We start from the raw sequence: 14229 nt of genomic DNA, 5'->3' as shown, positions 1-14229 counted from the left end.
AGTCGCAGGATGGTTCCCACGACCAGCTCTGAAAACCCCAGGTGCTATCGACGGCCTTAGGGTTTCCCCACCGAAAAGAGTAGTCAATACTACTTGTTTCTGCAATCAGAATAACAGCGCACCCTTCCAGTTAGGAAACTCATCTTGTGTCGTCACCAGCCAAGCTACTGGCACAAATGTACCCCACATATTGAACGGGACGTATTGGATATGTGGCCTAGAGGCCTATCCCTTTATCCCCGGGGAAAGATACATTTGGGTGACCGAATGCACAGGAAGCGTAGAAATGATGATTTTGATCTAACACTGCCTCAAAGTCAGAAAGGCTGGAGTGGCTGCTGCTATCTCGCCTACCTAATTCCCCATCTGAGGGTGTTAGATAAAACCCCAGAAATAACTCAGAATGGGCAGGGAGGGAAGCGGACATCCCGAGAAGTAACCGAAGGGGATCGCTTCCTCTGGACTTTGATACCTATGTATGAGACTGCCCGGGCAGGGAGAGAAATACAAAAGTTGGCGCCTTGCCTGGAGGAGTTGGTCAACAATACTGCTGATGCGTTGGCCGAGACCTAAGCCCAAGTGGCGGCCATAACGACCGAAATGATTGCCACCAGGCTAAAGACTCTTCAGAATAGGATGGCTCTAGATTGTATTCTGGCAGAGAAAGGTGATACCTGTGCACTAATTGGGGAAGAGTGTTGTACATACATACCTGACGTTTCCCATAACATTCTGGGAATGGGGGAGTTGGGGATTACCTGGTTGGGGAAAGTGGTTGGTTAATTTAGCCATCTATGGATTATTGATATTAGTGGCTCTGGTGGTGGGGTTTAATGTCCTCAAATGGATACTGAACTGATTAATGACATCTCTAGGGGAATGAACCGTAGTACATCACCAGATGCTTTTACAATCAGCAGATGGTATGCAACAAAGAGAAAGTCAAAGAATGCTTCTAGAGTTCGAAAAACGAACATCACAAAGTGATTTAAGGGTTATCCATGTACAAGATTGTGAACCTCAACGCCAGCAAGCGTAAGAGGGCAGAAAATGGGAAAATGAATTAGAAAAGGGGCTTAATTAGTGCAGAAACAACAGTTTGAGAAAAAGAAAAAGGGGGAATTGTGAGAGATTAGAAATGTTGTTTCTGCAGATAAGGATGAATGGTGGGGTCTTGCAAAAGAAGAACATAATAGTCACAAGATTTTACAGCAGAAAGTCACAAGATTTTATAGCAGAAGTTTATCATTAATCAGAGACTAGGTTCTGCAAAGATGGCAGTTAGCATGACCAGAAGCATTCTTTCTGCAGACAAGGACAAGGTAGAGATAAGGGTGTTGTAGCAGAGGCTTAGTTCTGCAAACCTGACAATTCGCACGTACAGCATGTCTAGCGCTCTTTAGGATAGCCAAATAAGGATTGCAGTAAAAAAAAAGGGAATGGGCCTTCGGCCGGCAGCAACGGGAACAATAGACAAGGGCGGTCCGACAGGACGGGGAATGACAGGATAAGACCAATGGGAGCAGGGAGGCGTGATTCTGCAACTTGTAAATTGTATAAGAATGTTTGGCATTCTTTGTGTGTGTGTGCCTATCTAGCAGACATCCTTTCTTGCAAGATCGTACAGAATAAAATTGTCTTGTTTCCAAGGCTTTGTCTCAGGCTGAATTTGTGAGCAGGGACTGTTTCTCACATATTCCCCTAATAACATTAAATCTAAAAAAGTAACTTTCAATAACTCCTTATATATCAAATAAACTACCTTTCATCACTTACAATAAGTAATGTTACAATGCGAAAAATTAAAAAAGACATCATACATTTAATCTGAATTAAAGTCAAGCACTGAAATGATGAACTAAATTAAAGCGACTCCCCTTCAATAAATACCTCATTAAAAACCCTTTTCCAGAGCTGACCACATGTAGAACACCCAATAACTAAAATATAACTTCTTATTTAAAAGAACACTGGCTTTTCAAAAAAAACCTCTTGAAATGTAAAAAAAAAGACTTGTTTTAAAACATGTAGAGTTAAACTTCAGCTGTTCATGTAGGCCTGAAAAGCTTGTCAAAATTCTGTTTGAAACAAAAATTGTGATTATTTCTATTTAGTTTGAATGTTAGAGAAACAAAACAATAAAAATCTTACATTAGCAAAATATAATAACTGTAATAAAACTATAATAAATCTTTCTGTAAGACTGCAGTCCTGGCTGCAGCTGCAAGATCCATGCTGTTGAGGGATCCTTCTGTGATTAGAAGCCTGTGTCCAGTGGGGATCATTGTTGGGATCAGTGTTGGAGCCTTGCTGTTTGTGGAACATATAAATGATTAAGACTTGAAGGCAGGGGGCATTTGTGGATGATAGGAAATTGGTGCAGTGGGAAGAAGTGCGGACGAAGTGTGTCTTACATTACAGGAGGATATAGTTGAGCTGATCAGTGGCAAATGGAATTCAAATGGATAGTTATGAGGAGGTGCACTTGGGCAGGACAAACAAGGCAAGGGACAATAAATGAACAGGAGGACCTTGGGAAACATCAAGGATCAGAGGGAGATGGTAGAAACTGCAGATGCTGGAGAATCTGAGATAACAAGGTGTCGAACTGGATGAACACAGCAGGCCCAGCAGCATCGGAGGAGCAAGAAGGCTGACATTTCAGGCATTTCTGAAGAAACGTCTAGGCCCGAAACGTCAGCCTTCCTCCTCCTCTAATGCTGCTGGGCCCGCTGTGTTCATCCAGCTCTACACCTTGTTATATCAAGGATGAGGGGGACTTTGGTCTGCATGTCCACTAACCCCTTTAAGATCGATTGATAAAGTGGTTCAGAAGGCATATGAAATATTTGGCTTTGTTAGTTGAGGCCTAGACTTCAAGAGCTGAGATGTTTTACTGGGAACTGCATAAAATATTGGCTGTGGTCCTTGAATCTACATTATAACAGTGACGTGTTTGTGCTGAAGAACAGATTTACCAAGGCCCTGGGTCAGACAGTTTCAGTTATGAACACAAATTGGATAGACTGGAGTTGTTTTTCTCAGGCCAGAGGAGACTGAGTGGGGAGTGTGACTGAGATGCATAAACATTGAAATGCATAGACAGGGTGGATGGGAACAAACATTTCCCCTTGGGTAGACAAATCAATGACCAGCACGGCATTAATTTAAGGTAGGAGGTGGGAGGTTTAGAGGATTACGAGAAAAAAATTATATTCACACAAAGGGTGTTGGAAGTCTGGAGCTCATTGCCTGTAAGGGTGGTAGCGGCAGAAACCCTCATAGCATTGAAGTACTGTATTTATTTTTAAAATTTCTCTATGTTGACAAAGTCCTAAGATAGATTACACTCATATGCATAGAATCATACATAGGCCTTTGGCCTATCAATTTTGTACCACCAAAGATTTCCCTAAATCTATATCAATCCAATCTTGCAGCACAAGGCTCATAGTCTTGAACATTTCAAATGTTCGTCCAAGTACTTTAAAGTTGTGAAATTACCTGCTGCAACTACTCTCCCAGGCAGCACATTCCAGATTCTCACCATTCTATGGGTGAAAATGGTTTTCCTCAAATCCCCCTAAACTTCCTGCCTTGCATCTTAAAAATGCTGCTCAGAGTATCTGTCCAAACTATTTCTAAAAGCTGCAGACAGAGGATTGGAGAAAATATAAAATAGAACAAATAGATTTGATGATTAGTGTAATAAATCAATCCATATGAATGAGCCACTTCTTCATTATTGAAAAAGATATGCGATTCTAGTTAGAGGAAAACAAAGACAGAAACATTTGAATAGAACTGAAATATTAAACAAATCCCTTTTGAATTAATCCCTGTCAGATAAACTGAACATACTGAACATGTACCAACCTCATTACTGAATATCTGTTCTTCAAAATCCACACTGTGACACAAGTTATTTTCAAAGGATGATTTCAAATGTTGAATTCTAAAAAGATGGTAAATTGTTACTCAACTGTTAGTTGCAAAAGTGATCAATTTCTATTTTAAATTAACTTCCCTTGTGTTTCCAGACCCATTTCACATTTAATGCTGTCACAAACAGACGGATTAGCAGGGCCTATACAGGGTATAAAGCACAGGAACAGTCCTTTCAACACCAACTGTCCATGGGCCAGTGCTTCACTTGAGCCTCTTCCCAATTTTTCTCATCTAATTTTACTATCACAACCATCCATTTTCCCCATTATGTTGGGCTGGTTTCCTCTTAAGTGCATCTATGTTATTCAACCACTTCTTACCAAGTCATTTGAAAGAAGTTTCTTCTAAATTTCCAATTGGTTATTTTAGTGTTCACCTTAAACTGTTCCTTTAAGTTATGCTCTTTTCCACAAAAGGAACATTCTCACTATATCCACTCAAGCAAAGCCTTTCATAATTCTCAAGATTACTACTAAAATACCCCTCAGCTTTCTGTTTTCAAAAGGTCAGTCAATTCAGGGTGTGAATTATTTCCTGGTAGGTAAACTCACACATTTCTGATACCATCAGAACTGCCCTACAAGCAACCATCTGAGACCGTTTGATAAGACAATATCAAAGGATAAACATAAGTTCATTGCAATATGACAAGAGATTGATTTCTGCCTCATTAATGGAAGGTGTTGTCCCATTAGATGAAAAGGGTCAGTTCGAACAAGGGGTGTAAGTCTCAGTCCATGAACCAGTCAGCCCAACTCATTGAGCAGCAATGAAAACAAGAGCTAAAGTTACTTTGTAGTTATCAATTGTTTCCTCAACGTTATTCACAATATTAAGAAATAGGTTCTAGTTGAAGATTCTTCAGATAATCATAGAAATAGATTTCAACATAATTATAGATACACATATAACCAAAGTATAATAGAAGCATTAGGGGAAAACATTTAAACTTAGACGTAAAAATTAATTAATCTCGGGAAACGCTTTCCTAATCTCAAGATGCCTGGCATATCCTGATCAAAATAGACTATTCAAACTTACTAGTTAAAAAGTATAACAAACTTTATAATGGGAAATTAATACTAGGAATCTTGTAGCAGTCAGTTAAAGCAACTTTTTAGAATTTTATATACATTTGTGACAGTAGAAACTATAAGAAGAATTATACAATTTGATAGAGATAGCACATAGAATACAATGAATAATAGAATGCAAGCAGTCCTTAGAGATAAGAAGTCTGGAACAGACCCAAAGGAGTATAACCAGTAACTTTGGAATGCAAATTATTAGGATGTATAGAGAGATCCTAAGGCCTGGAAATTACAATGTCTGTTAAAAATCATGAGATCATGGGAACCTGGGGTTGTCCTTGGAATGCCCATCATTGATTAGGTGTTTCACAGAATTGAGCGTACGCAATAAGGAAGAAGAACACAATGACCTTGATATATGCGATTATTATAAACACAAAATGTATAAAAATGCTGCATTATTCACTGTAAAAATCAGACTGGGTCATTGACCTCTCTTTCGATCTGAGATGTAGATTAAGAAAATGACTGAGTTCTCATGTAAAGGCCAGATTCGGGAAAGATCTTTTGGCCCTCTCCCTGCATTAACCAGTGGCTGCTTGAATAAAGTCTGTCACTGCCTGAATGCTGCCCATCTCCTGAGTCTTCGTCCCCAGTCAGGGAATGCACCGATGGAAGTGGATACCCACACTGTGCCAACTGAACTTGGGGACACCACTTGAGTGGAGACAATTGTATAGCCTTACTTAGGAAATATTCCAAAGAACTCTAGGTCAGCCCTTGGCAAAATCCCAAAATAAAGCCAAGCCTCGGTCAAACATTTAACATTTTCTTCAGGATCCAGGCCAGCAAGCCATTGTAGTTGTTGCCAGTATGCAGACTTGAGACAGCAAAAAAGTCCCATTGGACCTAAGCTGAGTAAAAGAAGTCATAGGCCAATATATAGGAGAGTGCACAGTGAACCTACAGTTACATTGTTTAGCAATATCCAAAACAGAAAAAGCCAAAATGATCACCCAGTTCAAATGGAGGTTGATACCACTGGGGCTGTATCAGTGATTGCACAACCAGTCTTTAACAAAATTCGCTGTGGACTCCAATGTTAAGATTGTGAAAGACCTTGACTAGTCTGAGAGCCTATACTGGGGAACATTTGCAGGTTAAACGTATGACTTTGCTTCTGATCTCGTATGAGAAGCAGTTGGTTCAATTACTATTGATGATAGCAAAAGGAGCAGGCCCAAGCCTGATGGGGAGAAAGTGGTTCAGAAAGATTCATCTTAATTGGTTCAACATCTTTCAATTAGAATATGGTTGTCTGAGTGAAGTCCTAACTAAATATCTGAAGTTTTTCAAAAAGATCCAGGAACTGGTCACAGAAATTTGAGGGTGCATACATGAGGATCAATGGTTAGAACATAGAACATAGAACAGTACAGCACAGAACAGGCCCTTCAGCCCACAATGTTGTGCCGACCATTGATCCTCATGTATGCACCCTCAAATTTCTGTGACCATATACATGTCCAGCAGTCTCTTAAATGACCCCAATGACCTTGCTTCCACAACTGCTGCTGGCAACGCATTCCATGCTCTCACAACTCTCTGCGTAAAGAACCTGCCTCTGACATCCCCTCGATACTTTCCACCAACCAGCTTAAAACTATGACCCCTCGTGCTAGCCATTTCTGCCCTGGGAAATAGTCTCTGGCTATCAACTCTATCTATGCCTCTCATTATCTTGTATACCTCAATTAGGTCCCCTCTCCTCCTCCTTTTCTCCAATGAAAAGAGACCGAGCTCAGTCAACCTCTCTTCATAAGATAAGCCCTCCAGTCCAGGCAGCATCCTGGTAAACCTCCTCTGAACCCTCTCCAAAGCATCCACATCTTTCCTATAATACGGCGACCAGAACTGGACGCAGTATTCCAAGTGCGGTCTAACCAAAGTTTTATAGAGCTGCAACAAGATCTCACGACTCTTAAACTCAATCCCCCTGTTAATGAAAGCCAAAACACCATATGCTTTCTTAACAACCCTGTCCACTTGGGTGGCCATTTTAAGGGATCTATGTATCTGCACACCAAGATCCCTCTGTTCCTCCACGCTGCCAAGAATCCTATCCTTAATCCTGTACTCAGCTTTCAAATTCGACCTTCCAAAATGCATCACCTCGCATTTATCCAGATGAACTCCATCTGCCACCTCTCAGCCCATCTCTGCATCCTGTCAATGTCCCGCTGCAGCCTACAACAGCCCTCTACACTGTCAACGACACCTCCGACCTTTGTGTCGTCTGCAAACTTGCTGACCCATCCTTCAATTCCCTCGTCCAAGTCATTAATAAAAATTACAAACAGTAGAGGCCCAAGGACAGAGCCCTGTGGAACTCCACTCACCACTGACTTCCAGGCAGAATATTTTCCTTCTACTACCACTCGCTGTCTTCTGTTGGCCAGCCAATTCTGTATCCAAGCAGCTAAGTTCCCCTGTATCCCATTCCTCCTGACCTTCTGAATGAGCCTACCATGGGGAACCTTATCAAATGCCTTACTGAAGTCCATATACACCACATCCACAGCTCGACCCTCATCAACTTTTCTAGTCACATCCTCAAAAAACTCGATAAGGTTTGTAAGGCATGACCTACCCCTCACAAAGCCGTGTTGACTGTATTTGATCAAGCCATGCTCTTCCAGATGGCCATAAATCTTATCCCTCAGAATCCTTTCTAACACCTTGCAGACGACAGACGTGAGACTTACCGGTCTATAATTGCCGGGATTTCCCTATTTCCTTTCTTGAAGACAGGAATTACATTTGCCTCTCTCCAGTCCTCAGGTACGACTCCAGTGGAGAGCGAGGATGCAAAGATCTTCGCAAGTGGCGAAGCAATTGCATTTCTCGCTTCCCAAAGCAGCCGAGGACAAATCTGATCCGGGCCTGGCGACTTGTCAATCTTAATGTTTGACAAAATTTTCAGCACATCAGCTTCGTCTATCTCTATCCATTCCAGCATGCACACCTGCTCTTCAAAGGTTTCATTCACTACAAAGTTCGTTTCTTTCGTAAAGACAGAAGCAAAAAACTCATTTAGGGCTTCCCCTACCTCCTCAGGCTCCACACACAAGTTCGCTACGCTATCCCTGATCGGCCCTACTCTTTCTTTGACCATTCTCTTATTCCTCACGTAAGTGTAAAATGCCTTTGTGTTTTCCCGGATTCCTTCTGCCAAGCCTTTCTCGTGCCCCCTCCTGGCTCTCCTCAGACCATTTTTGAGCTCCTTCCTTGCCTGCATGTAATCCTCTCCAGCTGAACTTGACCCTAGCTTCCTCCACCTTATGTAAGCTACCTTCTTCCTTTTCACAAGAAGCTCCACCACTCTCGTCATCCAAGGTTCCTTAATCTTACCCCTTCTTGCCTGTCTCAGAGGGACATATTTACTCATCAATCCCAACAACTGTTCCTTAAACCGTCTCCACATGTCTATAGTTCCCTTACCATGGAACAACTGCTCCCAGTCCATGCTTCCTAACTCATGTCTAATCGCATCATAGTTTCCTCTTCCCCAATTAAATATCCTCCCATTCTGCCTAATCCTCTCCTTCTCCATAGCTATGTAGAATGTGAGGCAGTTATGGTCACTATCACCAAAATGCTCTCCCACCACAAGATCTGATACCTGCCCCGGCTCGTTTCCGAGCACCAAGTCTAGAATGGCCTCTCCCCTCGTCGGCCTGTCAACGTACTGCGTTAGGAAACCCTCCTGAACACACCTTACAAAAACAGCTCCATTCAAATCTTCTGCTCGAAGGAGGTTCCAATCAATATTAGGGAAGTTAAAGTCACCCATTACAACAACCCTACTGCGTGCACACTTTTCCAAAATCTGTTGACCTATGCTTTCTTCAATCTCCCTGCTGCTATTGGGGGGCCTGTAGTAAACCCCTAACGAGGTGACTACTCCCTTGCTGTTCCTAATTTCCACCCATACTGACTCAGTAGGCAGATCTTCCTCGACAAAGGAAGCTTCTGTAGCTGTGATACACTCTCTGATTAGTAGTGCTACACCCCCTCCTCTTTTTCCCCCCTCCCTATTCTTTTTAAATGTTCTAAACCCTGGAACATCCAGCAACCATTCCTGCCCATGAGAAACCCATGTCTCTGTTATGGCCACAACATCATAGCACCAGGTACTGATCCATGCTCTAAGTTCATCACTTTTATTCCTGATACTCCTTGCATTAAAGCAAACACACTTTAACCGATCCCTTGGTTCCTTCCCAGGAAAATCCTTCCCACTAGCTGGTCTACCTCTTGCTACTGCCTCACCTGCATCAACGCTCACCTCTGGTATACAGCTCAGGTTCCCACCCCCCTGCCATACTAGTTTAAACCCTCTCAAACTACTCGAGCAAACATTCCACCCAGGACATTGGTCCCCTTCCAGTTCAGATGCAACCCGTCCTTCTTGTACAGGTCCCACCTTCCCCAGAAGGCATCCCAATTATCTACATATCTGAAGCCCTCCCTCCTACACCAGCTGCGTAGCCACGTGTTCAGCTGCGTCCGCTCCCTGTTCCTCACCTCGCTATCTCGTGGCACCGGTAGTAAACCAGAGAACACTACTCTGTTCGTCCTGCTCTGCAGCTTCCATCCTAACTCCCTGAAATCACTTTTTATATCCTCAAACCTATTTCTGGCTATATCATTTGTGCCAATATGTAACACGATTTCTGGCTGTTCGCCCTCCCGTTTTAGAATTTTATACACCCGATCGGAGACGTCCCGGACCCTGGCACCAGGGAGGCAACATACCTTCCGGGAATCCCGATCTTGCCCACAAAATCTCCTGTCGATTCCCCTAACTATCGAGTCCCCTACCACGAGTACTTTTCTATTCTGCCCCCTTCCCTTCTTTGCCACAGTGTCAGGCTCAGTGCCAGAGAACTGACTACTATGGCTTTCCTCTGGTAGGTCATCCCCCCAGCAGTATCCAAAACGGTATACTTATTGCTGAGGGGAATGCCCACAGGGGATCTCTGCACTGTCTGTCTGTCCCCTTTCCTCCCCCTAGCTGTAACCCATCTATCCTCGTCCTGAGCCTTAGGAGTGACCAACTCCCGATAACTCCTCTCAATTACCCCCTCTGCCTCCCGAATGATCCGTAGTTCATCCAGCTCCAGCTCCATTTCCCTAACACGGTTTTCAAGGAGCTGTAGCTGGGTGCACTTCCCGCAGATGTAGCCAGCGGAGACGTGTGCCACATCTCCCAACTGCCACATTCTGCAGGAGGAGCAAGCAACTGTTCCCCTGCAATGGTTGAGAACGCCCTCCAACTCTGGTTGTTCTGTGCTGTACTGTTCTATGTTCTATGTTCTAGATTCAGTGATTCTGCAAGGCCCGCCCAGTGCCATTTACCTTATGGACAAAAGTAGAGGCAGAAATCAGGAGTCTGGGAAGCAATGATCAAATCAATGCAGTGAAGTGTACCAACTGTGAAGTATGATATGTCGGTTTGCCTTTGTGCGGATTTTAAGCAAACTGTAAACCACTTATCGCAGCTAACTAGCCATCTCTTGCATAGAGGTCTTATACGCAAATCTGGCAGGGGTCTCTCCTTGCTGAAGCTGGACATGAGCCATGGACGCCTGCAAATGCGATTAGATGAGGATTCCCTGAAGTATGCTATAATTAATACCATAAGGGTTTGTACCAACATACGAAACTGACCATTTTTTAGTGAATGATGCAGGACGCTTTAGAATGTCTACCCCGAGTTGCCACTGATCTGGATGGTATGGTAATTTCAGGGAAGACTAATAAACAGCACATACAGAACTTGGACATAGTCCTTAGACATTTCTCTAAGGTGGGCATGCATTTTAGAAGGGAAAAATGCATGTTACAGGCACTCCAAGGGCTACAGAATCAACAAGGTCAGGTTACACCCATTGGAAGATAAACTGAGGTGACAAAATGTGCCCTGGCTCCAACGTCTATAATGGAGCTGAAGTGTTTTTCTTAGATTGGTGAACTATTACAGAAAGTTCATACATAACCTGGCTCCATTCTGGAACCCTTATACCCACTATTGAAAAAGGGTCAGCCTTGGAAATGGTCACATAGCCAAGATGTAGCCTTTAGGGAAATGAAGAAGCAGCTATCATTGTCTAAGGGGTTGGCACACTATGATCCCAAGTGAGATCTGGTGTTGACATGTGATACCTCCCTGTCCGCTATCTGGTTCACAGATGGCCCAATGGTGGGGAATGACCAAAAGTGTATGTTTCCCGGACTTTCACAAATCCAGGCACAAATACACACGGATAGAGAAGGAAGGGTTGGCAGTCATCTTTGGTAGGAGAAAGTTTTGTCGATACCTTTGTGGACGTAATTTTGTAATTGTAACAGACCACAAACCCCTGACAGGGTTACTCAAAGACGACAAGGCCGCCTCGTACTCCCAAGAGGAGCTCGAACAGTTCATTCACTTCACCAACACGTTCCACCCCAATCTTAAGTTCACCTGGACCATCTCCAATACATCCCCTCACCTTCCTGACTTCTCTGTCTCCGTCTCAGGTAACCACTTAGAAACCAATGTCCATTTCAAGCCCGCCGACTCCCACAGCTACCTGGAACACACCTCCTCCCACCCACCTTCCTGAAAAAATTCCATCCCCTATTCCCAATTCCTTTGCCTCTGCTGCATCTGCTCCCAGGATGAGGCATTCCACTCCTGTACATCCCAGATGTCCTTGTTCTTCAAGGGCCGCAACTTTCCCCTGCAATGGTTGAGAACGTCCTCCACCATTTCTCCTGCATTTCCCGCAACTCATCCCTCACATCCTGCCCCTGCAATAACTGCCAAGCAGCATCAGAGGAGCGGAAAGGCTGACGTTTTGGGTCTAGACTCTTCTTTAGAAAATTTCAGAAACGTCAGCCTTCCTGCTTCTCTGATGCTGCTTGGACTGCTGTGTTCATCCACCTCTAGACTTTGTTATCTCCCCGTGTCTGCGTGGGTTTCCTCCAGATGCTCTGGTTTCCTCCCACAGTCCAAAGATGTGCAGGTTAGGGTGAATTGGCCATGCTAAATTGCCTGTAGTGTTCGGCGATGTGTAGATTAGTGGGTGGGTCTGGGTGGGATGCTCTGTGGGTAGGTGTGGACTTGTTGGGCTGAAGGGCCTGTTTCCACACTGTAGTGATTCTATGATTCTTTTGTGCCAAGTATGACTCCAAACAGTAGAGCTTGCCCCTTGATTCCCATTCATTCCAGCTTTCCTCGGGATCCTGATGCTACACCTAGTCAAATGCAGCCTTAATACCAAGAGCTGTCACTCTCACCTCCTCTGAAATTCAACTGTTTTGTCTGTGTTTGAACCAAGACTGTCATGAGGACAGGAGCTGAGTGTCCCTGGCAGAGCCCGAACTGGGCATCAGTGAGAAGGCTGTTGCTGAGAAAGTGCTGCTTAACAGCACTGTTGATAACACCTTTCATCTCTTTATTCTCCAACATCTATAATTCCTACTATCTCAGACACGGGAAGAACATGCAAACTCCACATACACAGTTACCTGAATGGGTAATCAAACCTGGGTCCCCGACGCTATGAGGCAGCAATACTAACCACTGATCCACCATGCTGCCCTAAATGTAGTTGTGATTGTTGGAGATTGGTCTTCTCAGCTCAAGGACATGTCTGCAGGAATTCCTAAGGACCAACCATCTTCAACTGTTTCATCAATGCCCTAACTCCCATAAGGTCGGAAATGGGATGTTTGTTGATGATTGGACAATGTGCAGCACCATTCACTATACCTCATATACTGAAGCAGTCCACGTCCAAGTGCAAAGTGATTGTGACAATATCCAGGCTTGGGCCACAAATGACAAGTAACATTTCTGCCAGAAAAATGCCAGATTACCACCATCTCCAATAAGAGGCAATCTAACCATTGTCCCTTAACATTCAGTGGTGTAACAATCACTGAATCTCCTACTATCAACATCCTGGCGGTTTTGATCAACTCGAAACTCAACTGGACTTGCCATATAAATGTAATGGGTACAGGGCAGGTCAAAGGCTAGGAATACTGTGGTGAATAACTCACCTCCCGAATCCCCAAAACTTGTCCACCATCTACAGGGCACAAGTCAGCTGCAAGCTTCCCTCTGAGTCTCTCATCATCCTGGCCTGGAAATATACTGACATTCCTTCGCTGTTACTGGGACAGATTCCTGAAATTCTCTCCCTAAGATGCATTGTGGATCAAACCACAGCAGTTTGTTCAAGAAGTTGGCTGACCACCACCTTCTCAATGAGAACTAGGGACAGGCAAAAAGTTCCAGTCAGCCAGTGATGCCCACATCGCATGAGCAATAGAAAAAAAAAATCCTGTCCTCTCATTATTTTTGAAACCTCACATCTTATTGTGATGATAGTATGGCTTTAAGAGGTATATTTTGTCCTGGGATTTTTTATGAAGAAAGGTTGAGACAAAGGTGATGAAATGTCGACTCCAAAGCCAATAAAGCAAACAGCTTGTGAGGCTTTGGTTTTTATCGTAAAGTGGAACATGAGAAGCAGCCTGAATGGCTGGGGTCAAGCTCGCACAGAATCAGGATTTTTCGTTCTAGCTTCCAGCAGTTGCTGGGGGTCTTGAGGATGGAAATGCAAGTTCTTATTCCAATCTCAGTTACACCTAAAAGCTGGGGTTCTTTTCCTGCTGCTAGAATTGCACATGAGACAATTTATTTTACTGAATTTTCCTTTGCCAAAAGTGTATTTATGGGATGTTGCAACTCTGGAACAGTCAATTAATACTAGTTCATATGTATATTATTTTGTTAAGCATTTCGATAGTTATTGTTAAGCCAATTCTTTTCTATGCTTTTTCTGGAGAAATGTGTTTTGCTTGAAGTCAAATAGCTTGACCAATCAAAATGCTCGGGGTTGCAATGTCTTATATTCACTTCTAAAATAAGAACAAGTTAGGGCCTAGGCTATCGTTCTAATATATTTTGTGGGGTTTTGGTCTGGTTCATAACAGTGTTTTTTTTTAAGAACTACATTCTCTGTCACTTCCTGTCATAATCTGACTTTCATTTCCCATATTACTTCCTTCTTGTGTTTCGTTTTCCCCACGTTTTGATTTATCACAACTTCTCAAATTTGGGCCCTTGCCTCCTCAATTTCATTTGAAACCCCTCTATGATCCCAGTTATGTGGTTTGCAAGAAAATAGTC

General features: G+C 43.4%; 1 protein-coding gene across 1 annotated transcript in view; it reads right to left on the bottom strand.

Moving 5' to 3' along the window:
* Window positions 1-14229, bottom strand: part of sycp2 (synaptonemal complex protein 2) — a 132031-nt gene that overhangs the window by 19120 nt on the left and 98682 nt on the right. The window contains exon 7 of the mRNA XM_059652661.1: window positions 3877-3955. Within this exon, the coding sequence (XP_059508644.1) occupies window positions 3877-3955 (79 nt within the window). The remainder of the gene's footprint in view (window positions 1-3876; window positions 3956-14229) is intronic.

This window comes from Stegostoma tigrinum, chromosome 19, assembly GCF_030684315.1.
Source record: "Stegostoma tigrinum isolate sSteTig4 chromosome 19, sSteTig4.hap1, whole genome shotgun sequence".
Lineage (NCBI taxonomy): Eukaryota > Metazoa > Chordata > Chondrichthyes > Orectolobiformes > Stegostomatidae > Stegostoma > Stegostoma tigrinum.
This window is presented reverse-complemented; position numbering and strand designations above follow the sequence as displayed.